At 48.6% G+C, this 27,108-nt stretch overlaps 2 protein-coding genes across 6 annotated transcripts in view; one reads left to right on the top strand and one right to left on the bottom strand.

Annotated features, from left to right (window-relative positions):
* The window catches only part of PTPN5 (protein tyrosine phosphatase non-receptor type 5), a 58,963-nt gene extending 44,407 nt beyond the window's left edge, over nt 1–14,556 (bottom strand). The window contains exon 1 of one of the 4 annotated variants that reach the window (XM_044943494.2): nt 14,268–14,556. The gene's annotated coding sequence lies outside the window, so the exon portion shown is untranslated. The remainder of the gene's footprint in view (nt 1–14,267) is intronic. The other 3 variants (XM_045165818.1, XM_025286300.3, XM_006045631.4) reach the window with 3 other exon arrangements.
* Nucleotides 14,373–17,058, top strand: LOC123333785 (U1 small nuclear ribonucleoprotein C-like). Of its 2 annotated transcripts, XR_006551341.2 has the most exons (3): nt 14,657–14,782; nt 15,437–15,594; nt 16,672–17,058. XR_006551341.2 is itself a non-coding variant. In XM_044943498.2 (2 exons), the coding sequence occupies exons 1-2, from the start codon at nt 14,373–14,375 to the stop codon at nt 15,474–15,476; spliced, it is 450 nt and encodes a 149-aa protein (XP_044799433.1). In that variant the 3' UTR covers nt 15,477–16,226. The 2 variants fall into 2 exon arrangements, 1 of the variants encoding a protein (XP_044799433.1); XM_044943498.2 differs by lacking the exon at nt 16,672–17,058 and having other exon boundaries at nt 14,373–14,782; nt 15,437–16,226.
* The last annotated feature ends 10,050 nt before the right edge of the window (nt 17,059–27,108 follow it).

The following is a 27,108-nucleotide window of genomic DNA, read 5'->3' as shown; positions in this document are numbered from 1 at the left end:
GCCTCAGGTTGCTCCACCTGGAGCAGCAGCCCAGAGAGCCCGCCTTGGGAGGCTGGCTGGAGTGGAGAGTGTGCGTGATGGTAGCAGCCGTGCTCCATGACTGGAGGAACACATGAGCTCCACGGCCAAGAGCATAGCAGCCCTGGGCTCTAGTCCAGCGTGTGACCCTGGGCCAGTCATTTCCTCCAATCCGAGTCACAGCATCCACAAATGAAAATCAAAAAAAAAAAATGAATTTAATGACATTTAATGGCCTTTGCTTAAGGTCTCAAGTTTTGATTTTGGGGTTAGGGTTAGGTATCAAGGTTTGATGAGGCAGGGCTGATGGAGCAGGGAACCAGCAGAGGGCGCTCCCAGCAGCAGGGAAACAGGCTTTGGTCCATGGGTGGGGCTGGGCGGGGAGCGGGAGTGGTGGGTAGAGGGTGGGGAAAGGGGAGCTTTCCCACCCCAGTCAGTGACTGACACAGGCCCAGCTCCCCTGTGTGGGTCAGTATCTACTGCGGACAGGTGTATCTGTGTGGTGGACAGGAGACCAGAAGACGTTCAATCGAAGAGTGGGATTTCAGGGCTGAAAGGTCATCTGGTTTAATCCTCTGCTCTCCAAGATTCTGAAAACGCCCCCCTTCGGCCCCCTCTTTCTCCACCCAAGATATACAGTTTAACTTACAAGGAGGAAACAGACAGTTACAAATGTGAAGGTGTGATCACATCTCTTGGGAGGGGAGTGTTTTTATGTTTCCTTTCTGTTAGATGCTCACTTCTACTCAGGATGCCTTGGAATGCACTTCGCCCTTCAGGGAAAAGCACCTGTTTCCCTTCTGTGCTTGAAAAACTCTTTAAGACCCTTTCAAGACCCTGTTCAAATGTGGCCTCAGCAGTACTCTCCCTGACTCCCTTAGAAAGAACGGATTATTTTTTAATTATTTTATTTTTCTTGGCCATGCCACGTGGCATGCAGGATCTTAGTTCTCCGACCAGAGACTGAACCCAGTGGAGGAATCTTAACCACTAGACCACCAGGGAAGTCCCTCGGTGGTTATCTCCTGGTGCCCTGTATCCGCACCTCACACGGAGCGACCCAAACACAAACCTGTGGACTGTAATCACGGCAGCTTCCTTTTACCGAGTGCTTAGGGAGTGCTGGATACCGCGCCAATACTGTACATGTATTACATCACTCATCTCTCACCACAGCCCTGTGAGCTAAACACAGTTGTCAGCCCCTCCTACACATGTGGAGATGAGGACTTGGAGAGACTGAGTCATTTGCTCAAGGTCATCCAGATGGTTCAAACAGAAGCAGGCTTCAAACTCAGTTTGCCTCCACCCTAGACCCAGGCTTTATTAAAGTCACCAGGTGCATGGTCTCTGATGTGGACGTTCCTATTTCCTCACTTGATACTCTGTCTGGCACCAGAAAGATACTCAAGATCTATTCTTGAAAAAAATAAATGAAAATAGGGCTAGGGTTTGAGTGTGTATAAATGGCTCATCAAAAATGCCACAAAGCACAGGCTTTGGGATTGGGCGGCCAAGTCTGAGTCAACGCCGCCTCACTGACTGCCTGATCTTAGATAAGATGCTTGACTTCTCTGCAGCTCAGTCTCCTGATCTGTGAAATAGGGAAGGCAGTGTCTGCACTTGAGAGGGTCTCAGGGAGACTGAATGAATGCTGATCCTTACGTGAAGTTTTTACATGAGATGCATGTAAAATGCTTAGACAGCGTCCAGTAAGCTCTTGAAAAGGCTGTCACCATCTACTGTGCCAGATGTTGCCTGCTTTTCAGTTAATACAAGCCTTCTCACCCACAGGTGAGGTTCATGGAGGCTCTGGAATGAGCCTGAAGTGAAGTGAAAGTCGCTCAGTCGTGTCCGACTCTTTATGACCCCATGGACTGTAGCCCGCAAGGCTCCTCTGTCCATGGATTTCTCTAGGCAAGAATACTAGAGAGGGTAGCTGTTCCCTTCTCCACGGGAATCTTCCCAACCCAGGGATCGAACCCAGGTCTCCGGCATTGCAGGTGGATTTTTTACGCTCTGAGCCTAGTGGTATGCTAAGAAACTGGTTCTCAGAAAAAAATAAATAAATAAAAATTTTAAAAGCTATAATTTGTGGCATTTGCCAATTTCCCTGGTGTAATTGCTCCCACCATGGCTGATGTCAAGCTATGAATGTGAGGGGCCATGCTGCCAGTATTGGAAGAGATCAGAAGTTTGACTCAAACGCTTGGTGCCTCAGTTTTCTCATCTGTAAAACAGACCAGTAGCACAGAATGCACTACGTAAGTGCTGTGGTTGCTGTTTAGTCACTAAGTTGTGTCAAACCCTTTTGCGACCCCATGGACTGCAGCCTGCCAGGCTCCTCTGTCCATGGGATTTCTCAGGCAAGAATATTAGAGTGGGTTGTCATTTCCTTCTCCAGGGGATCTTCCTGACCCAAGGAGCAAACCCGCACCTCCTGCATTAGCAGGCAGATTCTTTACCACTGAGCTACCAAGGAGGCTCATTTACATGTTAACTATTATTTTCACAACACTCAGTCTCACTCTTGCTCATCCAGCTCTGACACTGGCCCCATCCCAGCACCTGGCCTTCCGCCTGATGCCCTGGCAGGCACAATCTCTGTCTCGGTCATCTTCCTTCTAGGACCGAGGCCTTGTCCACTCTTGCAGCCCTGCCCTCTCCAAACGGAACTAGAATCCTGACCTAGTCAGTGCCGGTGACACACACACCCTGATCACAAATGATTCTGGACTTCTGATCTCTACCTGCCTCTGGTTTTAGCCCTAGATGTCCCTGATGTCAACCTTGGGCCTGAATGCCAGGGCCGCCTGTGCGTTGCTCTGGACTGTCCACGAAGATCCTGTCTGGCATCTGCTCCGCTCTCCATCACCCACAGAACCACCTCTCATAGGGCTCGTACACACTTGGAAAGGAGGGGGCTGGAATACAGAGCTAGGTCTGTTCCCACCTGTGGCTAGGGAGAACTCTGGCTCCTGCCACACCTCACTGTGGGGTCTAGTCCTCCATCAGGGCCCCCACCTCTCAGGTAGCCCTTCTGTGCTCAGGTTGGGAAGATGCTGGCACTTCAGGGTTTGGTAAAAGAATCAGGCAAAACTGAGACCCAGTCAGAGCCTGGGGGGGACACAAGATGGAAACTGTTTGGAAACGTGAGCTGGATCTGAGACAGCTTTGCTAGGAGAGAGGATACTGTATGAGCCAGGAAGTTGAATGGAATAGGAAAGAGGAAAAAAGAAGCCAGAATTCAAGGCTGAAAAGGGTCTAGAGACCAGGGGCCGGGGGAGGGCTGTGACCAAGCCTTCAGTCGCTGGGAGAATCCCTCAAAACACAGCAGACTGGACGTTCTGAGGTCACACACCTTAAGGCAGCCACGGTCCTCTGCAAAAAGGATGGATTCGGAGGCCGAGAGACCTGGCTGAAACGCTGTGCTCTGCCACCTTGTCCCCAAGGGGCCCTGGACCTGTGTCCTAGCTTCTTTGAGCCTTGGTTTCTTCCTCTGGGCTGTGGAAGCAATGGGAGCTGCCGGTCACAAGCTTGTGGTAAAGATGGTGGAAGTGACTGAGGCAGAGAAAGGACGAGGCCACCGGGGCTGACAGCCTCCCTGTCACCACGCTGACCTGCTTCAAAGCTGCCTCTCCCAGGGCCCTCCAAGTCAACCTCTCCAAGCCGCTCCTGCCCTCCATACCAGGTGGTGCCATCAGCTGCAAAGCTCTGTTTCCTTTGTCCTTAGGCTCCGCCAGGTGTCCTGGAGCTAAGGAGAGCAATGCTGAAGATGCTGCCTTGAGGATGAATGGGGCCTCTCTGGTAGAACTGCTCTCTCCCCTTTGGAGAGCCCTTGGTGGTTTCGGGGTCCCCTGGGTCAGACACAGGGCCCAGAGGAAGGTGGGGCATAAAGAGCTGAAAACCCAACTTCATGGGGCTCCCCAGATCCTCTTCCATGATGAACACTGCCCCAGCCCCCAGCGATGCTCACTGTTGCTTCTCAGCCCGTGTCTCCCTGGTCCTCCGTCCTGGACAGGCCTCGCTGCTCCTCTTCCCTGAGCTGTGGCCAGGGCCTGCCGAAGCTCACGCCACCTCTGGGAAGCCTCCCCAGGGAATCCAGCGCACATTGACGTCTCTTCCAGCTGAATTCTTTCCCTAGTGTTTTGATCTGTAACTCGGCACCTGGCAATGGACCACACTCCAGCCTGGGCCACTCCCTGGCTCTCTTGCCCAGAACCTTGACTGTTGTGAGCTGCCCAGGCTGGGGGTAGGAGGGACAGGGGATGGGCCTCCTTCTGTCTCTTCTAAGATGGGGAGTCCAGTACACCGAGGACGGGATGGAAGGCCAAGCAATGTACATCCAGCTCCTTCTGCTCATTCAAGTTTGTAAAGGAGATGCGAAGGAGATTAAATAGGAGGAAAGAGGGAAGGAAGAAGTGAATGAAAAGGAGTGAAAGGTGAGGGAAGGGGACCTATGTGAGACTTAGGACCACAGTCACAAGAAGACAGATCAGACCATGATCCAGGCTGCCTTGGCTCATGCTTTAAGGCTTTCTATAGATTATCCTTGATTATGTAACTGTGGCTCAACAGACTCCTCTCTTTGAAAAAACCTTCGGAACTCACCTCCTCCAGGCAGCCTTCCTTGATTGGCTCTACTCTTTTGCCCATCCCCTTGACTCCCTGAGCTGTATTACTTTGCACTTATGAATGCCCATGGATTTCCCATGAATCCAGATCCTCTAGGCAAGGGCTGAGGTCTCTGCCTCATTGTAGTTGAGTTTAATGCTACATTTACCATTTGTGGTCAGAGATTACACTCTTTTTTCCATCACCTTTCTTTGATCAATTTCAGAGGGTGGTTTGGGGATATATTTTGCACAGCTGTTTTAGACCCAATTTGCCTCGAAGTAATCTTGAGACAGGATCTGCTATAATCTTAAATCTGTTTCTTTACTATCAGGCTCTGTGTGTTGGACCCGCGAGGATATACAGATGACTAAACCCCAGTCCTGCCTTCAACCAGCTTGCAGTCCTGTGAGCAGAGTTGAATAGGTGCTAAATGTCAATGGAGGCTGTGGGATATGGGTGCCTGGGAGGGCACAGCGGGAAAATCCAGGAAGCTGCACAGGGAATTGATGTCTGAGCATCCCAAGGACCAAAGGACCCGGAGAGTTCACCAGACTGTGCAGAGGGTGTTCCAGGCAGAGAACACTGCAGCAGCAGAGGCCAGAAGTGAAAGGCCAAGGTGAGCTGGGAGAGGACCCCTCAGTGTGGCTGGACAGTGGGCAGGAGGGGGCCTCATTTCCCACAGCTGAGGGCTTCGTGCATCCTGCGAACACACACAGACTGTAACTCACTTTTCCACTTTCACAGCCCACTTTCCCTCGATAGAATAAAGGCGAGGACTGCCATTCTAGTTGGCATTTACAGATCTGTGTGTCGGGGAGAGTGGGGGTGTAACAATACAGATGGATTTCAAAAACTACTTATGACACAAAGACCACACGCTACCTGAGTTCATTTATACCAAGATCGAGAACAGACAAAAGTCATCTTCAGTGACAGAAATGGCGAGGACGGTTCCCTCTGAGGGCGGGTACTGACTGACGGAGAAATAAGGAACTCTGAGGGGTGATGGAAACATTCCACATCTCAATCCTGGTGATGGTTATTCCACTTCATATAGTCATCAAAACTTGCTGAATGCAACGCTGAAGGTCTGTACATCTTCCTGCTCATAAAACCGACCTTCAAATGTGTGTGAGCATTCTCAGTTGTCATGATGACTGAAGGGTGCTCCTGGGAAATATTCAGGGGAGTGGCCAGGGATGCTGTCATAATAAAGAACTCCCCACCTACAGACCAGCAGGGTCCTTGTTAGAAACACTGCTGTAGGCCTCAGGGAGCTACAAGAGGTTCAAAGAGCAGAGAGAACTGGCTACTTCTGGGTTCTGGGAAGGCAGGGCTTTGAGGTGATGGGAGCCCACAGGTCCAGGTATCTTGGGTGTGAAGTAACACAGAGGTGGATATGTGACTTCCACTGCCACTCCTGGGCCTTGTATTTGGCCAACTCCAGCCCACTGGCCCAACGCTGCCCAGACCTAGGAGGCACAATGGGCTGTCCCTCTAAGGCATCCCAGAAGGGGTTGGAAGGAGAACAGCTAAGGGAGTCAGAGGCAGCAAATGTCAGAGGGAAAAGGACAGGCCCCACGCTGGCCTCCCTGCCTCGATAAGCACCAGGGATGCTGACTCTGAGCGTCTTCCTCTGAAACGTAGTCTCAGTGGAGCAGGAGCAGGTGGGGGTTGGGGGCACCCTGGGTGACCAGAGGCACAGGAAGCAGGGCTGGATGCTGCCACTGCTCCTACCAAAAACCATGTTCTGAAATCATGAGCCACAGAAGAACACAGCCAACTCCCACCAAAATGCTCACCTGACCCCTTCCTTCAGGAAGCCTTCTCTGACCTCCACACTGAGCAGGTGTCTGTCCTGGGTCCCCAGAACTCTCAGCTCATCACCAGAGCACAGTTACATACCTAGGTGTGAATTCCTGCTCTGCCACTTACTTGCAGTGTGTTTCTGGCAAGTTACTTAAACTCTCTGAGTCTTTATCAATACACTGAGGACAATAAAAACTTTTCTGCAATGAACTGTGATAAAAGATCAGTGAGATAACATAGTAAGCACTCAGAAACGTTAGTACTTATGACTACCAGAGTGAGCATCTGTACAGACCATTGTTGTCCGGATACTCACTGATGACCCCAACAGACACACGCAAGCAGGGTCCCCACGGCAGGTTGATTTCCTGGCGCAGTAAATACCTGCATGTGTGAATGAATCCCAACTCCGAAAGATCTCTCCTGAGAGCTTTCTTTTTCCACCCACGATGCCTCTAAATCACCATAATTCCTCAGAAATGGAGGGTGGATTCATTTGTATTCTGTTCCCTTTTCTCTCTTCCCTCCAACGCCATGGAGAAACCTACACAACATTAACTTAGAAAAATTAATGGTTTCTTCCTGGACCCTCCACTCCTAAGACTTCATTTAGTGGTCATTTTCAATGAATACACAAAAATCCTTAATAAAAACCACCCTGTGGTTCCTCAAAAAATTAAATATAGATGTATCATTTGATCTAGCAATTCCACTTCTAGGCATGGATCCCAAATAATGGGAAGCATGGGCTCAAGTAGGCACCTGTATGTCAAAGTGCATAACAGCATTATTCACAATATCCAAAAGGTAGAAGCAACCCCAGTGTCCATCAACAGATGAATGGATGAACAAATGTGGCATATGCATACAATGGACTATTATTCAGTCTTAAAAAGGAAGGAAATTCTGACACAGGGTACTACATGGGTGAACCCTGAAAATATGCTAAGTGAAATAAGCTAGCCACAAAAGGACGAATGGCACATGATTCCACTTATAGACGGTACCTAGAACATGTGAAATTAGAAAGAGGTTATCAGAGACTGGGGTAGGGGGGATGAGGAGCCACTGTTTAATGGGTACAGAGTTTCAGTTTTGCAATGTGAAGAGTTCTATGGATAGATGGTGATGATGGCTATACAACAATATGAACGCATTTAATGCTACTAAACTATAGACTTAGAATGGTTACAATAGTACATTTTATGTATTGCTTCCTAATTTAAAAAAGGCACCCCAAACCAAATCATCAAACTGCTGGAGGGACTCCATCTGAAATCTGACACCCCTCTACCACACCCTCAATGCCTGTGACTCTGGCCTCCTGGCCCATAGTCTCCCTCTCCAGCCTTTCCTTGGCTCCAGCTCTGGTATCCACTGTTCTCTTTCCACCTCAGGATCCACGGCCATGTCATCAGCATCCATGAAATCAACCTGCATCGACACGTTCTTTAATCGCGTGCTTCTCTTCCCCCCTCCCCAGCAGCCCCGTCCTGTCCACCCTCTTGGGGATGGTTCTATCAGAAGCCTTGAGGATCTGAGATGGAAGAGCTGTGTTTGTAAAGATGTTCACTACTGCGTATGTCCACCAAATAAGAAATGGCTAAGTAAAGTATGGTAAAACCACTGAGGATGGAAGAAGGTCATGCATGAACACAAAAGTTATGAGAAAATGTTAAGTAAAAATGCTGGGTACAAAGTTAGATGTGGACTGATTTTAACTATTAAAAGATACAGATCCATAGAAGAAACAGAATGGGACAGATAAAATCATGGTTCATCTTACATTTAATTCTACAGTGTGGTTCTGTTATTTTTATGGTATAACTTATTTTTTAAAGACTGGACCACTCTTCTAGGCAGATGATGAAATCTTTGGGTCCACTCCAGACAGCCACATGCTGCTCACCACTGAAGTCCACTGAATGAATCCCTCCTGAGTGGCTTCCAGAGAACTGGGGGGAGAAAAGGAACATCTCCACTCTTAAGAAAGACATCTTAAAGCTTGGTACAGTATATGCCTCTCTAGGTCTCTCAGCCAATCGTCTCATCACATGAAGGTCTATATGCTGCCATCATAGTAACCAGGTACAGTCAAGAACAGTCGATGCCCTTCATTAGGCCAAAGTCAGGAATCCTTACTAAGACACTGCTCGCTTACAAATTGTGGATCCCCTGTGTCTAGCTTGAGGGGATCCCTTCCCAACTCAACGTGCTGGACCCCAGCTATAGAAACTTAAGTCTAGACTGTGTCAAGGGGGGACACAGGAAGGAAGATGGCTTTGATTCTAAGTGCCACAGTTGAGCAGAGAAGGCAATGGCACCCCACTCCAGTACTCTTGCCTGGAGAACCCCACGGACGGAGGAGCCTGGTAGGCTACAGTCCATGGGGTTGCTAAGAGTCGGACACAACTGAGCGACTTCACTTTCACTTTTCACTTTCATGCACTGGAGAAGGAAATGGCAACCCACTCCAGTGTTCTTGCCTGGAGAATCCCAGGGATGGGGGAGCCTGGTGGGCTGCCATCTATGGGGTTGCACAGGGTCGGACATGACTGAAGCGACTTAGCAGCAGCAGCAGCAGCCACGGTTGAGTGGGAAAAGCTTTCTTCTAAGAGTCTGGGATTTCTGGAGCTTTGCCAGACATTGCTGGCCAAGGTACTCATCCTATATCTCACCAGATGCAAAAAAGATGGAGGTAATATTAAAGAATGGGGGAAGACCTTATTTTCCACAATGCCACTGTTGATGGTAAGGAAAAGCTTTTTGGTGATGGTATTGTGCAAAAATTAAAAGGGTTAAGTGTTTTTTTCTTCAGCTGACTTGAGTTTCCAGTTCCTAGAAGCGACAAGACATGCAGAAATCAGATGAAATTTGGACCAGGGCACCTAGAGACAGTCTGTGCTTCTCAGATTTAGATTACCTGTCAACTTGCCCCCTCAGAAGGTCCGGCCTAGTATCTGGTTCTGTCTGCTTGGTGGAAGCATCGATCTCCTCTGTGGCAGGACCACCTGTCTGCCTCCCGTATATCACATCATCTGAGTGTCACAGGGAGCCACACCCCGACGCTGAGACACTGGTCACTGTCCTCCGGGAAGATGACAGTGTGGGCCTGCAGACATCACAGACCACAGTGCTGAGTCCTCAAGGGCCCCAGAAACCCAAGCCTTACTGCCCAGAGACAGGAAACAGTTTGGGAGAGGGGAAGGACTTTGACCCAGCTCACGTAACTACAAGTAAGCTTTGGACTGAACAGATATACACACACGGAGAGCTATGATGACCCTCCCTGGTAAGAACATCTTTCCTGGTCTGTGGGTTAAATTTTCAGTAAAAGGTGCCATATATTTTGAAATGTTCACACATATCCTGTGTTCGACTTAATGCAGACAAAAAGCTTTAAACGATTAGCCATCTTCTGGAGTTTTTCCATTCCTACTTGTAGATCCATTTAAACAATTAATTAGGTGCTTGAAGAATTTATACTTCTATAAATAGTTTCTCTCTCCCCACCGCCCTCTCTGCTTTCTTTGAAATCTGTCAATTTATTGAAGAAGATGATAATTCCTCGTCCTGCCAATATGGGCCTTTGTGCTTCAGGTGAGTTAATTTAAAATCTCTATAAGGGAAATGGCTGAGGGCATGAGTTGCACAAGGGAAAATCTGAAACGAAACCAAACGGCTGTATATTTGCACTGGAAAGGGGATGAGGGAAGACCATAAAAGGTTACCATTTTAACTGTATTACAAGCATTTCAGGTATGTTTGACTATTTCATCTTAGTCAACAGTCACACTGAACATGCAGACATGACTCAAACTTTCATACGTGAATGATATCACAGATATTCAGATCATCTGAGCTTTATCATTTTGATCATACACAGCTTACTATGCCCTTACCTTACTATGCTACAATATCTTTATTTAGTCCAAGATATGAGGCTTTAAGAGAAAGAGAAGGTTAGACAGCATCATCAACTCAATGGACATGAATTTGAGCAAACTCGGGGAGATAGTGGAGGACAGAGGAGCCTGGAGTGCTGCAGTCTATGAGGTCGCAAAGATTCAGACACAACTGAGCAACTGAACACCACCACCAACACCAAAAGGCTGCATACATAAATGGTGGTTTCCTGCTTGTTAGACAGCTATTTAATGAGCCACTGCTGAATGTCAGGCTTGGTTCTCTGGGCATGAAACACGCACGGAGAATGGGACTTTAATTCTCTTGGACCCATTAACATCACGTGATTTCTTATTACCCAGGCCTGTGTGATCTGGGCCTGCCCCTCTCTCCTCCATTTTTCCTTCCCACCCTCCCTCTTGACCTATGTTTTATAGCCACACTTGCTGTTCCCTGAAAACACCAAGCTATTCTTACCCAGGGGCCTTTGCACTTGTGGTCTCCTCTTCCTAGAATCCTCTTCCCCAAGGTATCCTCCTCACTTCATTCAGGACTTTCAAATATCATTTCCTGGAAGACGATTCTATTTAAGGGTAAATCTCTTCCCCCCAGTCACCCCTCACTGGGTTTTATCTGTCTCCAGAGTATTGCTCACCTCTTGAAATGTTATATTTTGCTTATGTTTTCTATCTCCCTTGGTAGAGGTAGTTCATCTTTTTTAGCAATGCATCTCTACAGAGTCTAGAACAACCTCGTGCAACAGATGTTTCTATGTGAATAATGAATGAAGCAACGGGATCTGGACAGTTTGGGGTGCTCAGTGAGCCAGCTTTGCAGGAGTTGTTCTTGTGCCCAGTCAGATCGTGGCCCCCCACTCCTGGGCCTCCCCCTCCCCTTCCTATTGGACTCTGTCTGTGAATGGACGCTCAGCCACTCAGGTTCCAAGCCTTGCCATCATTTCTCATTCCTCTCTTCTCTCCTCCCATATCCAGTCCACCGCTGATTCTGGTGACACTGTGGCCTCTGCATCAAATCCTCTTTCTCCTCATTCTTACAAGCCTCCCCCGCTCCCCGCCCCGCCCAGACCCTCCTGATCTCTTACCTGTAGGACTGTAATTGTTTCCTACCTGAGCTCCCTGTCAGCAGGCTCTCTCCTCCAATCTGTTCTGTGCGGCCAGAGTGAGTTTCCTAATGGCCATGTCTGATCACGTCTCTCCCCTACTCAAAAACTAAAGGCTGAGCCCTTGGCCCCAGCCACTGCCTCCACATTCCTACCCAGCCTTCCTTCTCACAGCTCCTCTTTTATCCTTTTTGCTCCAGTGGGAATGAACCACTTTCCAGTTTCTACACTTGTCCTAGAAGCCCCTACCACCAGCTCTCTGCTCTTGCTGTTTTCACTACTTGTAATATTTTCCTCCTTCCTTCCACCATACAAATCATGCAGACCCAGCTCCAATGCTACTGAGCTTCTCCAAGAAGCCACTTCTCATCTTCCAGAAGAATAAAGCCTTTCTTCTCAACTCTGTCCAAGGGGTCAGCTGTCTCTTTCAGGACAGGTTTCAGGAAAGGATAGGCAAAGTGACACAGAAAAAAGGGTTCAGGTTAAACTCTGAGTTTTAACTTCCCCATCTATAAAGTGGGAATAATAACACTACTGATATCATAAGATCAAATATGTAAGTGACAGCCTGTAAGAAAAAGTTTGACTGTATATAAATGATCAAATTCAATCACCCTTAGGCGTGAAATAACTGATAAACAAAAGTGCGACTTCTCCTAGGAAGCTTCATGGATGTCCTAGGCTGGCTGAGCCCTAAGTCCAGGAATAGATCAGTGGAGGAGGGATTTTTTGAGAGACAGGGCCTTTCAGGATCTAAAATCTCATGTCCTTGAGCAATCTTTAAGAAGAGAAGAAGTGGAGGGTATATCCATAAGGCCAGGACCTAAATGGCATTAATAGCTACCTATTCCGAGTTTTTTCTATGCCCCAGGCACTGTGCTAAGTACCCTACATAAATGATCTCATCATAGAGTAATAGAAGAGGAAAACCAGGCCCACAGCAGTTATATAAATAAGTGCTTCCTCCCTCCCCCCACCACACTAACAATTTAGACCTGAAAGCTATCCTGAAAATCTCCAATCCAATGATCTTATTTTTCGGATGGAGAAATTGAGACCCAGAGAGATTATAAGCATTCACTGAAATTGTCCAGCCAGGAAGGAGACCTGGAACCCAGATCTCTTCACTCTGAGGGTGAGACGCCGCATTGCAATTGCAACTCAGGGGCCACCGCTCATTATGAAGTCTATGCAAATGCTGCTTCTGGAGCACTATGCCATTTACATACCCAACAATATGAGTGGTGGCTCCTGGAGAGATGCCAGCTGGTCACCCTGTCTCTGCTCCTTGCCAGGCTGCTCCCTCAAGAAGGAAGCTCTCAAGACAAGAGCCTCAGGCCCCTAGAGACTGAATACTGTCTTCCTTGCCAACTCCCCTATCCAACAGTCTTTTCAAAGGTGACTGACTTCATCCATTCACCACCCACCTTGCACTCACTCCATCAACACACCTCTCAGGACACCTCTCTGCACCAGGTACTGGGTTCAGCTCTGGGGACACCCAGCTGCCCTTGGGGGAGTCTTGCCCTGAGCCACCACCCGAGCCTGATGGGGCTGTAACTCAAGCCTCCCCAGCAGCTCCATCAGCAGTACCAAGAGGCTGCACGCAAGGAGGGAGAGATGGCCGGACAGGAAGGCCCTGGAGACCTCTGCAAAGGGATGATGAAGGGAGCTCGGCTGGATCAGAAGGCTGAGGCCCTTAAGGTGCAGTGGGGAGTGAGGGGGAAGGCATCTCATCAGGTCAAAGGTGGGGGGGGGGTGATGGCTCCTCAACCACGACATCACCTGGTCCAGTTGAGGACACTGTTTCAGTGATTTCAAACCTGAGTACCTGCTTAAGAGAGATCCCCTGTGAGGCTGAAAGAGCCTTTTTTTTTTAAACAGAAAATATGGTAGCCAATGAATGGCACCTAATGCTCCAAGGGGGGAGGGGGGCAGGGTGGAATTACAAAGACTTTCCTGATATACTAGGGTAAATTTTTAGGTTCTAGGGTTTCGGTGAGGATAAGGATGGAATTGTATAGGAGAGGAAGTAAGTCTGAAAGCCAGGGACGCTAGATTGTAATGCAGGTTTTGCCCTGAACCCTCCTGTGACCTTGGTCAAGCCAACTCACTGGGCCTCAGTTTCCCCATCTGTAGAATGAGGGGGCTAAATGAATTCCCAAGGTTCACCTGGTCCTGACCCTCGAAAGCCACACGATCCCTGGTAAGGTAAGCCCCTCAGAGCTCTGACCCGAGAAATCTCCAGGTTTTGCAGGAGTCTGGGCCTCAGCCGGTAGAAGGGGTACGCTGGGGGAGGGGAACGCGCTGGGCTTTCATTTTGGGGGTGGGTTGGGGAACTGGTGGTTTAAGCTACACGGTCGGGGGAGGCGAAGCGAAGGCTGGGAGCTACGGTTAACAGGCCAGCAGGCTAGCGGCGATCTCCAACCTCCCCCCGGAGCTTCGGACCCTGGAGAGGTAATGCAGCCAGGAGCCGCGCACCCGCCACAGCAGCAGAGGCTCGGACCCGGGACCGCCATCGCGATCCCTCCCCTCTCGGGAACCGCGCACGAGCTTCGTGGGGAGTGGCTGCTGCTCCCTCCCCTCTACCCAGCGCCGGGTCCCCTCCCAGGCTTGGAGGACCCTTCCCCCAGTCCGGGGGCGTCGGGAGCCCCATGGGGGCGTGGCGGGGGCGGGCGCCTGCTTCTCCGCCCGGGGGTCTGGAGGAGATCTGTTGCCGGGCCTCCCTGGGAGGGACCCTGCGCCCTCCACCTCCCAGCTCCCCACACAAAGGCGCCGACTGAGGCGCCGCACTTACCGGCCAGAGGGCTCCGGGCGCCGGCGAGCGGGCGGGCAGGCTGGCGGGAGGATGTGCGCGCGCGAGTGTGCGTGTGTCCCTGTGTGTGTCAGCGCGAGTGTGTGAATGTGTGTATGTGACGGGGACCTCGCCGAGCTCTGCGCGTCTGCGTGTGCGGGGGCGTCCGTCCGTCCGTGGGTCCGTCTGCCCTGCGCTCTGTCCCGTGCTCCGTGCGCGCTCCCTCGCCCGGCCGCCTCGCCAAACCGGCTTCGGCTGCAGAGTCTCGGGCGCAGCCGCCGGGTCGGCTCGGCACCCTCGGCCCCGGCTCCGCCCCGCCCCCGGGCGGGCTTGCGCCGCTCCCCGGGAATTGCGCAGGGCCCGCGGGGCTGGCGGGTGGGGGGCGGGGAGATCCGGCGGCGTCCGGGGCCCAAGTCGGGCGGGATCACAGACCCTTCATCCCTGCCTGACCCTGATCTCGGGCGCCTGCACCCCGCAACTCCGCTTGGAGTCCACGCAGACACTGCGCCCGCGCCGAGGTTGCCTGGACAGGGAGGGCGGGGGAGCGGGAGCACCGCATCCATTTCATTCATGATTTTCTCCTCTCGGAAGCCCCGAGGCCCGGGCCGCGCCGCTACGGCGGCCGTCAGAGGGACCCCGGCAGGGCCGTGAGCACCGAACCCGGTGCAGGAGGGACAGGCAGATAGCTGGGGGTAGGGGAAAGCAAGACAAAGGGGTCATAGCCGGGGTTGGGGGGAATTATGTGGAGGGGGTGCTGTGGCGCTCCCCGCATGACGCCCGCAAGATGTCATTGCCACACCTGCACAAGCAGAGTGGTTGCAAACCCGGGGCGCACGCAGTGCCGGGTGCCCAGGACCTGCTCCCGTGCTGTCGGTGGAGGCACTCGCCTTACCACCCTTCCCCGTTGAGTCGCTGAGGAGTAAAACCTTCCTTCGCCGGATCTCACCCTCCTGATGCGCGTCATGGGGCGTGCATCTGTCTAGGCTTTATGGCGGGGGGGGGGGGGGGGTGGGGGGGGTGGGGAGCGGTCACCGGGGGGCCGGAAGTTCAAGGAGCTGCCCACGCACCCCACAATCCCACGTTCCTCAGGCTGGCGCCCCATTCTATCCCGACTTTTTGAGATATTGGGAGACACACAGGGCCAGGAAGCTGTAAAAGCTTCGTTTTTACAGGGGGATACCAAGGTGCACCATCACACAGCTACCACCCTGATTCCAGCTACCGCCCTCGTTCACCTGGATTTCTACAATAGCCTCCTTCCTGGTACCCGCGCTGCCACCCTTGTCCCCCTGCAGTCGATTCTCTACTGTCAGAGCTAACCTTTGAAAACGTAAGTCAGATGGCGTTGCTTCTTTACTGGAAATCCTTCAATGGCTCTCCACTCATTCAAGGGAAAGCTACAGCCCCTGTAATAGCCTGCAAGGCCTTTCATGAACTGGCTTCCTTTTGTTTAACTCTGAGACTTCACTTCCTACCACTCCAGTCACAGGGGCCTTTTTAGTGCATCACCAACATGGTAGCCACCCTGTGGCCTCAGGGCCTTTGCACTGCTATTTTCTCTGCCTGGAAACTTCCCCCAGATAGTCACATGGCTTGCTCCTTTACCTCTTAAAAGTGTTGCCTCAAACAGGCTTCTGGGACCACTCTATTTTAAATGCACACCCACTCCCGCCATTTTCTCCGTGGTAGTCATGACCTTTGTTTTGTGTTCCCTGCCTGTAAGGTTTGCTGGCCCTTCACGTCCAGCTCTCACCTTAGTCCTCGGGCATCCTGGTTCTCCAGCCTTACCACACTCTTCTCTAAACAGACTGCATTTTCCCATTTCTAGCCTTTGTTCGGGCTGTGCTTTCAGCCTGGAATTTCTCCATCCTTCAGCATTAAGGCTAATTTTCCCCGAACAGTGCCAGTGTAATGTTGCTGCTGCTGCTGCTAAGTCGCTTCAGTCGTGTCCGACTCTGTGCGACCCCACAGACGGCAGCCCACCAGGCTCCCCCGTCCCTGGGATTCTCCAGGCAAGAACACTGGAGTGGGTTGCCATTGCCTTCTCCAATGCATGAAAGTGAAAAGTGAAAATGAAGTCGCTCAGTCACGTCTGACTCCTAGAGACCGCATGGACTGCAGTCTACCAGGCTCCTCCATCCATGGGATTTTCCAGGCAAGAGTACTGGAGTGGGGTGCCATTGCCTTCTCCAAGTGTAATGTTAGCAGCTACCATAACTGAGTGTGTAGTATGTGCCGGGCACTGTTTTGTATGGAATGCTGTCCCCTCCATGTCTTACCTAATTTTTAAGTTCCAGTTCAAACGCCTCCTTCTCCGTGGAGGCGTCTCTCATATTTCCAAGTACGCAGCCCTCATTCCTCTGTTTGCTGTACTAACAGTTCCTTGTCTTTTTGTTTTTTTTCCTAGGAGGGGCACAGAGCCCAGCTGGGTCTTATTATCCTCAAGTAGTTTCTAATGGGACAAGGGGAAGGATTAAATGTCAGATCAGCAGGCCACGATGCTTGGTCTGTCTGAAGGCATGGGTGCATGTGTCAGCCAGTACTCAAGGACCCTCTTTCTCTCCCAGAAAGCATCCTCTCTGTCATTCACCATAAGGCTGATTTTCCCCAGACAGTGTCGGCGTAACCTTAGCAGCTACCATAACTGAGTGTTTAGTATGTGCCGGGCACTGTTTTGTATGCTTCCAAAGCAGAGACATTACTTTGCCAAGAAAGGTCTAGTCAAGGCTATGGTTTTTCCTGTGGTCATGTATGGATGCGAGAGTTGGACTGTGAAGAAAGCTGAGCACCGAAGACTTGATGCTTTTGAACTGTGGTGTTGGAGAAGACTCTTGAGAGTCCCTTGGACTGCAAGGAGATCCAACCAGTCCATTCTAAAGGAGATCAGCCCTGGGTGTTCTTTGGAAGGAATGATGCTAAAGCTGAAACTCCAGTACTTTGGCCACCTCATGTGAAGAGTTGGCTCATTGGAAAAGACTCTGATGCTGGGAGGGATTGGGGGCAGGAGGAGAAGGAGATGACAGAGGATGAGATGGTTGGATGGCATCCCTGACTCGATGGACGTGAGTCTGAGTGAACTCCGGGAGATGGTGATGGACAGGGAGGCCTGACATGCTGCGATTCATGGGGTCGCAAAGAGTCGGACACGACTGAGTGACTGAACTGAACTGAAATGGACTGAATGCTCTTCATGGCGACTTTGTGAGGCAGGCATTTTGATATCACCGTTCTCAGAAGAGGAACTGGAAAGAGATGACTTCCTTACAGTTCTACAGTATGTGGGATATGAGGGGTATGTGTTTCAAATTAAGATCTAGCTGATTCCAAAGCCCAAGCTCATAGAGCAGAGACCCTGGTGGCTGATGCATGAGGGAGCCTCAGCAAGGTCACCATGGCCCAGGTTTTTGCTGAGGCCAGCTCGGGAATCACAGGGGCGTGGCTCTGGGGTGAGAGGAGACCTTGCTGTCTGTGGTACCTGGGATGTCCTATGGTGGAGGCTAGTTGTTGCCCTTCATAAAGTCAGCTTTGGAAGGCCAGAGCTGCCTCCTAAGCATTCCTACCTGTGTGCCCTGGGTTCATAGCCCAGCCTCAGCTGTCAGGTGTGGCTAACAATGCCCATGTCAAAGGGTTATGGTGAGGAAGGAGCATGATAATATACTTACAGGATAGGAGGGGATCAAAAATGGTCTTTCTCCTCTGCTTCTTGTAGGGAGTTTCTGTCACTTAGAGACATATCCAAACTTGTCTTCTCACCCCGTTTCTCCCCTGTGCATCCTTTTATTTAAATTTTCCAGATTCCTGTAGTCCATTGAGCGTTGCCCTAGGGTACAGGTAAGGAAAGAAAGCAACATTTATTGAGGGCTAGCCATGTGACTTGTGCGCACTCTCCTTTCTTCTTCGCAAACCCTTGAAAAGGGAGGTTCTGTTGTTACCAGTGAGGACTTTGAGGCACAGAGAGCTCAGAGGACTTCCCTATGGCTACAGCCCTCACTAATTAATAGCAGGAAAGAGATTCTAACCTGCATCTGATGCTGCACTTAGCCACCACCTGTCTTCCTCAATCTCATCACCATGAAAAACAACTCCATCGATTTCCTTTCTCGTCTCTGATGGGGAAGAAGGAATGTTTTCTGAGGTCCCCAGCAATGAGGTAGTTGTGAGCTTGGGAGGATATAGGCTTCCTGAGTCATTTTGTGTGACTCACTTACCCTCTCTTGATGGAGAGAGGAAGAGGGGTTTGGGAGAGAGAAAGATGGGCTGAGTAACCAGAGAGTGTCTTGCTGGTGGTTTCTGATGGACTGTTAGAGTCAATATTTCTTGCTTTTGACTTCTCTTCCAATTCACTCTATCAGTAATGAAATGTTTTGCTTTGGTGAAAATGTTCCCCTATCCAGATTTTTATTTATTTACTTACTTATTTATAACCCGCCCCAATCCTCAAAGGATTTGAGGTTGCTTACCACTGGAGTAGAAACCATAAAACAATGTTAAAATATCAATAGAGACAGAGAAGCAGGACCAAGGAAGATGTAAATAAACTTTGAGAGACAAGACCAAGGCTTAATTCTTACAGCTGATGTTTTTTGAGTTCTTCTAGTCTGCAGAGGAACTTGTGTACATTATTTCATTTAGTCCTTAAAAGAGTCCTACAAGGTGGGTGCTCTTATTATCTTTATTTGGGGATATAGGGAATCAAGGCTCAGAGATTAAATATGATGACCAAAGTCATGTAGCTAGTCAGTCATAAAAAAAAGTGAAAGTTTAGTCACTCAGTTGTGTCTGACTCTTTGCGACCCCATGAACTGTAGCCTACCAGGCTTCTCCGTCCATGGGATTTTCCAGGCAAGGGTACTGGAGTGGGTTGCCATTTCCTTCTCCAGAGGATCTTTGAACCTGGGTCTCCCAGATTGTAGGCAGACGCTGTACCGTCTCAGCCACTAGAGAAGTTATGGAGCCAGTATTGAAATCTAGTTTGGCTTTGGAACTCATGTCCTTAATCACTGTCGTGTCCTGCCTCTCCAAAGGACAAAAGACTACAGGTTTGCTGACGACTCTGGATTCCTCTAGTGTACTGGATTTGAGTCTCATATTTGGTTCTGATTTTCTTGGATATCAAAAAGGAAAGGAAACAGCAAGTTAAATAGCACTAATACCCTCACAGCCTTCAAGGCCTTTGCTCAATGTCACTCAGTCTCAATGAGATCCACGCTGACTCCTCGTCCTAATTCATACTGGAGCCTGCCTCTTCCTGCTCCCTTCAGCAATCCCAATCTCCTTTTGTCTTTGCTTTTATGATGGCACATTTTATCTTCTAACATATTGGATGCTTTATTAACTATATTATATATTTCAAATATTACATACTTTTTGCAGCACACAGGAGGTTCTACAGTATAGTCTATAGCAATAAATTCATTTATGAATTGCAAATTAGATACTTCGTTTAATACGTTCATTGTTTAATTGTCTGTCTTCTTCCACTAGAATACTATGGGGAGCATTGTTTTCTGTTTGGATTACTGTTGGATCCCAGGTGTCATGGACCGTGCCCGATATATAGCAGATACTCAATAACAGTTTTGTTGAACACTTAAATGATAATTTCAGAGAGGAAGGACAGAACCGTATATCTGAAGTGGTAAAGTAGGTCAGTTTTTTACCGGCTCATGTTTTCTTTCTCTTTCTTTTCTCATTTTCTTCCTTTTTCTCTGCTCGTTTCCGTGATGAACTCAAGGCAGCTCTAGCACTTAACTCCGCAGCAAGTCTTCAGGAGGGTTTTCTGACTGTAGATCCTGACCTTACTGTCATGGTTATAGCAAATGTGGCAAGGGGTTTCATGATGCTGATTTTGCTGGAATCTTTCAATGAAAGATGGACGTTTTCCTGACATCTAAGTCTGCAAAGGCAATCCTTTTAGGGGTCTAAGAATAATGTATAAGTACCATTCCCAATGATTTGGGTTTTATAGCAGATCCTGTAGGGATGGAGATGGGAAAATAAAAAGTGGAGTTTTTGTGTGAAACAATTGATTTAAAGAGAGGACATCCTTTGTGTTCCTAGGAGCTCACCTCTGGAGTCGTATTTCCTGGCTGCAAGCCTGAAGGGTGAAAAGCCAAGGTCGTTAGTGAGGTTTATCAGAGGAGAACCTGAGCTGAGACCAATTGCTGGGGTGCGTGAGGTTGGAGGTATGATGTGAGCTTCCGTAGGAGCTGGCCACAGATCTCGGCCAAGCCTCTGGGAGCCACAAACACCGGAGTCATCTCAAGGTGAAGGCCAAGGGCACCTGGCTGCCAACCCCAGGAAGAAACATCGGAAACACTTGTGTCAGGAGGAGTGAGAGTCAGAGCTTTGGCTTCCTCATGGTCCCTGCTCTGGGCACCTACAAAGCAGATTTATTCAACAGATATTTTCAGGAATGCCTACTCTGAGTTAGCCATTGTTTCAGAAGCTTGAGTACATGTTAGAGAACAGGACAGTCAGCTTCTCTGCCCTCACGGAATTTACTTTCTGGGGGGAAACACTGCCAGGGAGCTGGGTGAAAACGATGAATGAGGCTAACTTCAGTCAGTGGTAAGTGCAGTGAAGAAAAAGAAAAGAGAGTTGGGGTGATGGAGAGTACAGGTGGACGGGGGATAGACTTTGGACTTTGGGGGTTCAGGGAAGGCCTCTCAGAGGAGATAACCCTTGAACAGGGACTTGAGTTATCAGAAGGTGCCTGCTGAGCAGAGAAGGGGAGGACCTACCTGGGCAGGACTTTAGCCTCTGGGCACAGCAGGAAGGCCAGACTGAGAGATCATGTTGCGGAGGAGGGCAGGAGCCGGGCTGCAGGGGGCCTTGAAGGTTGAGAGGACTCTGGGTTTTACTGTGATGTGCTGAGAAGCTACTGGCAGTTTCTAAGTGGGGAGAGTGATGAGATCTGGACTCGGATCGTGTGTGTCTGGGACAGCAGCAGCAGCATCGTAGAAGCGCTGAGACTCCTGGCCCTTCTGTTCTCAGAGGGCCCCCCAGAGGCTGTGGACTCTGAACTCGCTGTCCCAGAATCATTTGGGGGAACTGTTTAAAAAAAATATGGATTCTCAGGCTTTTCCCTGGAAAATCTGGTTCAGTAGGATGGAGGAGAGGGTCAGCCTTAAGGAAGTTCCCCCAAATGCTTCTGGCTGATGGGCCAGGGTTGGGGACCACCCTTCTGGTCAAGGCTCCCACATTAGGAGGAGGGTACTGAGGTTAAGAGAGAAGAAATGCCTCTCCAGGGCACACGGTGAGTTCAGGGCTGACCAGTGTCCTGACCGCAGAGCAGTGCATGGATGGGGTCTCTGGAAATAAGTCATAGAAGTGTCCCTCTTGGCAAAGAGGGATTAATTGGAAGGCCACGGGGAAGTTCATGAATGGAAGGGAAGGCTGAATAAGCATGCTTGGGAAGAGAGAGTGGTCAGGAAGCTCTGGAAGTTTGCAGGGTTGGGAGCCTCTCCACAGTGACATTGAGGTGGTACCACCAAGGATGCATGAACTGCCTTTCCTACCTCTCAGAGTCTTGGGAGAGTGAGAGGTGGATTGGCTGAGTTCTGGTTGCAGGCTCACCCCACTGGCTAGCGGGAGGGCACACCTTGATTGACAGTCCCATCTGAACTTCACCGAGATTTCATCCAAAAGGAAGTCAGAAGGCTGTTACCAAAAGAGCAGCCAAAAGTGTCTTCTACCTCTGGCACCTCAGAGAGTTGTAATGACCAGTCATCATTGCCATCATTGCTGGGATCATAGTAATACTTACTCATTTAATAATTATAGTGTGCCAGGTACTATTCAAAGCATGCTATATTTATTAACTCATTCAACTCATACCCTAAGGCTGTGGGACAGGTACTGAGCTGGGAAACTGGAGCAGAGAACGTATGTAGCAACTAATGCCTAGATCTTGCTTTTATAGGTCCCAAAGCCCATTTATACCTGTTGTCTAATTTGCTCTTCACTACAGCCTGTAAGGATAGGGAATTTCACAGATGGAGAGTGTGAGCGCATGCTTTAGAGTCACACCACTAGTTAGTAGCGGAATCTTTGGAGTCATATAGTCATTCATTCACTCATTCATCAAATAGCAAGTGAAGTGGCTGTCAGGGGTCAGGACTGGGTTGAGTTCTGGGAGCTCACTGGTGAACAGCTGCAGTGTCTACTCTCCATGAGTTTGCCAACTCCAGGGGCAGAGGCAGGAGAAAAGGCTAGAGCATGGGTGAGGGTCAGGAGCCAAACCAAACCAAGGGCCTCGTCTTAAGGAGGCAACCGTGGAAGGATTTTAAAACTGGGAACTTGAGTTTTATGAAGACGACTCTGACTGCAGTATGAAGACTGGCCTGGAGCGGGGTAAGAATAAAGGCAGGGAGATAGTTAGGGGGCTGATACGGTGGGATTGACAGGACTTGCTGATTGGATGATGGGTGAGGGGAGGGAGGGATTTAAGGTGAGGGCAAGGTGTTTGACTTGGGCAACCAGGTGGGGAGTGGTGCTGTATACTGCGGGTAAAGCCAGGTGAGGGGCCATTTGGGTCGGGGAAACCGTACGCTCCATTTTGGACAAGTGATGTTGGCATTTCCAGGGGAACAGGGATGTGGAGAGAGACGGGAGCCTGTGGGCCTTTTGCCTCCAGACTACGCTCTGCCCGCGATCCCTTGCTAACTTAGACTCTCCATCTGTAAAGAACGCTGGAAAACTGCAGACTGTCAGATCAAAGTTCAGAGACCGCCTTCACATTTCAGATGAGAAAACGGAGGCCAAAGAAAAGTTGTTTCTGGAAGACCACAAAGTGAGTTCGACGGCCGAGCTGAAGGCCTCCTCCTCCCTACCGCCCACAGTCCAGATTGTGCACACGGGAAACCTGCAGCCCAATTCAGACTCCAGAAGTGCTCTGTTTGGCCTATCGCTAATTCAAATTAGTTGTCATCATGAAAAAAAAAATGAGGACATTGCAAGTACAAATCCATATTAAAAAAAAAAAAAACCAACAAAACAGATCTGAGAAGTTCAGGCTCACATGCCTGCATGACACTGGCCAATGAATGGGGCAGCATTGAGCCCTGAGGCAGGCCCGTCCAGTTTGCTGTGGTCTCCACTCTTACTCCCTTGACTAAGGGCCTGTGTTATTTGCCATTTGTCAGGAAGCTTGCTCTGTTGTTTTGCTTAAAAGGGAAAGTCACATATTTCCTGGAACCTATCTAAGGGATCTCTTATCTGACCCCAGCTTGCTCCATTTCCCTGGTGTCTGTGAGCATTTGAATTATGACACTTTCCCTCTGTGAACCACAGATTCATCACGTGTAAAGCGAGGCATTTGAATATGATGATTCCAAGGTCCTTTCCAGTTCTGGCTGGCAAGGCTCTCCAAGTCTGCCCTTCAGAAATGAGTTGTGCTATTGACAATGCTTAATTGTTCTGCAGATGGTTTTTGAGGGATTGCTCACCCTTGACTCTTTTGTCCTTGAATTATGATTTATCTAAGCCCTTAGAAGAAAAATGCCTTTTGTTTTGGGAGTTTATCCTTCATCTTTTGATTTGGGGAAAAAATTGAGTACTTCAAACAATGCAGCATAGCTGCAGTTGCTAGGAAGGGCGAGCAGCCACAGAGGCTGCCTGGAGACAAGGCCATCAGAAAACTCCAGTCTCCCTGCCTTACTTCCCTTCTGCCTCCCTCCCTCTTTCATTCTCTTGCTCTCTTTTTATCGTTTGAGCAAAGATATCAAAATCAATTTGTTGTTGTTTAGTCACTAAGTCATGTCTGACTCTTTGGCTACCCCATGGAATATAGCCTGCTAGGCTTCTCTGTCCATGGAATTTTCCAGGCAAGAATACTGGAGTGGGTTGCCATTTCTTCCTACAGGGGATCTTCCCGACTCAGGGATCAGACCTGGGTCTTTTATGTCTCCTGCATTGGCAGGTGGATTCTTTACCACTAAGCCACCAGGGAAACCCTGTCAAAATCAATAATCCCTTCTAAAAAGACCAGTCTTAATCACTAGTAGAGTTTAGGTTGCCCTGAAACCAAAAGGTAATTTCTAAAGACCATTCTCCACCAGCCAAATATTGAATACTCAGTGAAATGACCTTCAGGGTTTTAATTCTGATTCTACCACTTGATTGTCGTCTGACCTTGGGTAAATAAATAATTTTTCTCTGGGTCCCAGTTTCCTCCTCTGTAAAATAGGTTGGAAGAAATGCCTGGACACTCTTGTATTTCCACGTGAGCCCTAATATTTTAGGAGACTGCCAGAGATTCAGAGAATAAGATAGCACCATCAGGTAATGTCTCTCTGAGTCTCCTTCCAGGTTAACAAGGCTCTGGCACCCCTTCACCTTGAAACCATAGTATTCAGCTGTAGGTCTTTGGCTTTCTCTCTGGTTATTTAATCAGTGGTAAAGGAAGGATTTCTATCCACCCTTCTCAGTAGATGTGATGTGCCCCAGGCAGCTGCCTTTCAGCATCTTAACGTTTACCATCAATCCTTTATTATATAAAGGATCAGTGACAGAATCTAAATGTCTCTGGTTAATTATTTTTCAAGTCCAGTATCGCACTTCAGACTCTGCAGGTCTCCAGCGTCAGAGGATTGTGATGAATTAAGTAACACGTTCGCCCCCTGGTGACCTTTGTGAAAATTGCAAAAAGACTCAGCCATTCAACAAATACTGAACTTAAATCCTGCCTCTCCCTAGCCTTCAAGGCAGGATTTAAAAAGTGGATACATCATGTCCTGTAAAGTAATACATAGTTTAAAAATGAGAAGGTTATATATGTGAAGATTGTATTTCTGCTTTCAGAACCAACTTTTGCCCATTTGGCACTTCCACGCTTTTGCCTTTCAGTTCTTGACTTTGCAGTTGGGGAGAGGATGTATTGAATTTGACGTGGCCATCCTTTAGTTACACCTGTCTCTCTGTGCAACAGTGGAATTGGTTACTCCAGGAGATGATCGGCTTTCTGTTGTTGGAGATACAGAAGCAGATGTTGTGGGTGTGCTTCTTGTCCTTCTTGCAGTTGTTAGAAAAGGGTATGGATGAGGTTAGATCCACTGACCAAAGTGAGCAAATATTTGTTGAGTACCTACTATATCCCAGAAAATTCCTAAAAGACAGGATGTACAAGTTGTAAACAAAACAAAGTTCTTGTTTTACAAGCTTACATTTTATTGGGAAAAATAGACCCCAGTGTTATTTTCTAGTCAGAAATTTTAAGATGCATAATTCCAAGGAATAGTAGTCTGGTTTGGCAAAGGGTAACAGATTTTGGCCAGGGACTCAGGGCCCTAAGGAAATTTTGTGTATCAGACTGAGAGCAATTGAGGCCTCTGGACATCATGCTGACAAACAGGAGCCCTACCACTTGGAGCTATTCTGGGTCCTGAAAGTGGAGAAGCTGGTTCAAGGTTTTCATTCTCTAAGGTGCAATCAATCCTGGATGCAGCCTGTAGATGGGAGGAGAGGAAAGAGAGGAACTTGTAGAGACATCAGGAGATGCATATATTTATAGTTCTCTAGAGCTGGAAGCATGTTTGAGATGGTCTCTTTTAACATCCTCATTTATTTTTTTAGTTTTTTAAATTGAAATATAGTTGATTTACAATGTTGTGTTAATTGCTGCTATAAAGGAAATTGATTTGGTTGTATATATTATATGTATATACATACATACACATACATACATACATATATGGGTTTCCCAGGTGGCTCAGTGGTAAAGTGCCTGAATGCCAAAGCAAGAGATGCAGGTTCAGTCCCTGGGTCAGGAAGATCCCCTGGAGGAGGGTATGGCGCCCGACTCAAGAATTCTTGCCTGGAGGATCCCATGGACAGAGGAGCCTGGAGAGCTACAGCCATAGGGTCGCACAGAGTTGGACACAACTGAAGCGACTTAGCACACACACAGCACATGTACATATATATGTGTACATTCTTTTAAAAATATTCTATCCCATTATTGTTTATTACAGGATATTGAATATAGTTCTCTGTGCTATATAGTAAAACTTTGTTGTTTATCCATTCTGTATATAAAAACTTACACCTGCTAACCCCAACCTTCCATTCCATTTGTCCCCCAGCCCCCTCACCCTTGGCAACAACCGCTCTGTTTTCTGTGTCTGTGATTCTTTTCTGTTTCATAGGTTCATTTGTGTCATATTTTAGATTCCACATACAAGTTATATCATAGTATTTGTAATTCTCTTTCTGACTTAACGTCACTTAGTATGGTAGCCACTGGTTGCATCCATGTTGCTGCAAATGGCATTATTTTGTTCCTTTTAATGGCTGAGTAATATTCCATTGTATATATAAATATATATGCACCACATCTTTTTATCCACTCATCTGTCCATGCACACTCAGGTTGCTTCCGTGTCTTGGCTATTGTGAATAGTGCTATTGTGAACACAGAGGAGTGTATATCTTTTTGAATTGCAGTTTTGTCTGGATACACACTCAGGAGTAGGATTGCTAGATGGTATGGTAATTCTGTTTTTAGTTTTCTGAGGAACCACTGTACTGTTCTCCATAGTGGCTGTACCAAGCTACATCCCCACCAACAGTGTAGGAGGGTTCCTTTTTCTCCACACCCTCTCCAGCATTTGTTACTTGTAGACTTCTTAATCATGTGGTGTGAGGTGGTACCTCATGGTAGTTTTGCTCTGCATTTCTCTGAAAATTAATGGTAACATCCTCATTTTAGAGAGGGAGTAACTCAGCCCCAGAGAGAAATACCTTTCCTGAAATCATAATCAATGATCATTAGCAAATGGGAATTAAAAATTGAATCTGTATGTGTCGACAGGAGAACAAACATATTACAAACTAGTGTGAATAG

The sequence above is a fragment of the Bubalus bubalis genome, chromosome 5 (genome assembly GCF_019923935.1).
Source record: "Bubalus bubalis isolate 160015118507 breed Murrah chromosome 5, NDDB_SH_1, whole genome shotgun sequence".
Lineage (NCBI taxonomy): Eukaryota > Metazoa > Chordata > Mammalia > Artiodactyla > Bovidae > Bubalus > Bubalus bubalis.
This window is presented reverse-complemented; position numbering and strand designations above follow the sequence as displayed.

Coding starts and splice junctions, on each gene's coding strand:
- LOC123333785 (XM_044943498.2), top strand. CDS start 14,373: ATGTGTGTATGTGACGGGGACCTCGCCGAGCTCTGCGCGTCTGCGTGT. Junction 14,783..15,436: donor GACACTGCGCCCGCGCCGAG/GTTGCCTGGACA, acceptor TCGTTTTTACAG/GGGGATACCAAGGTGCACCA.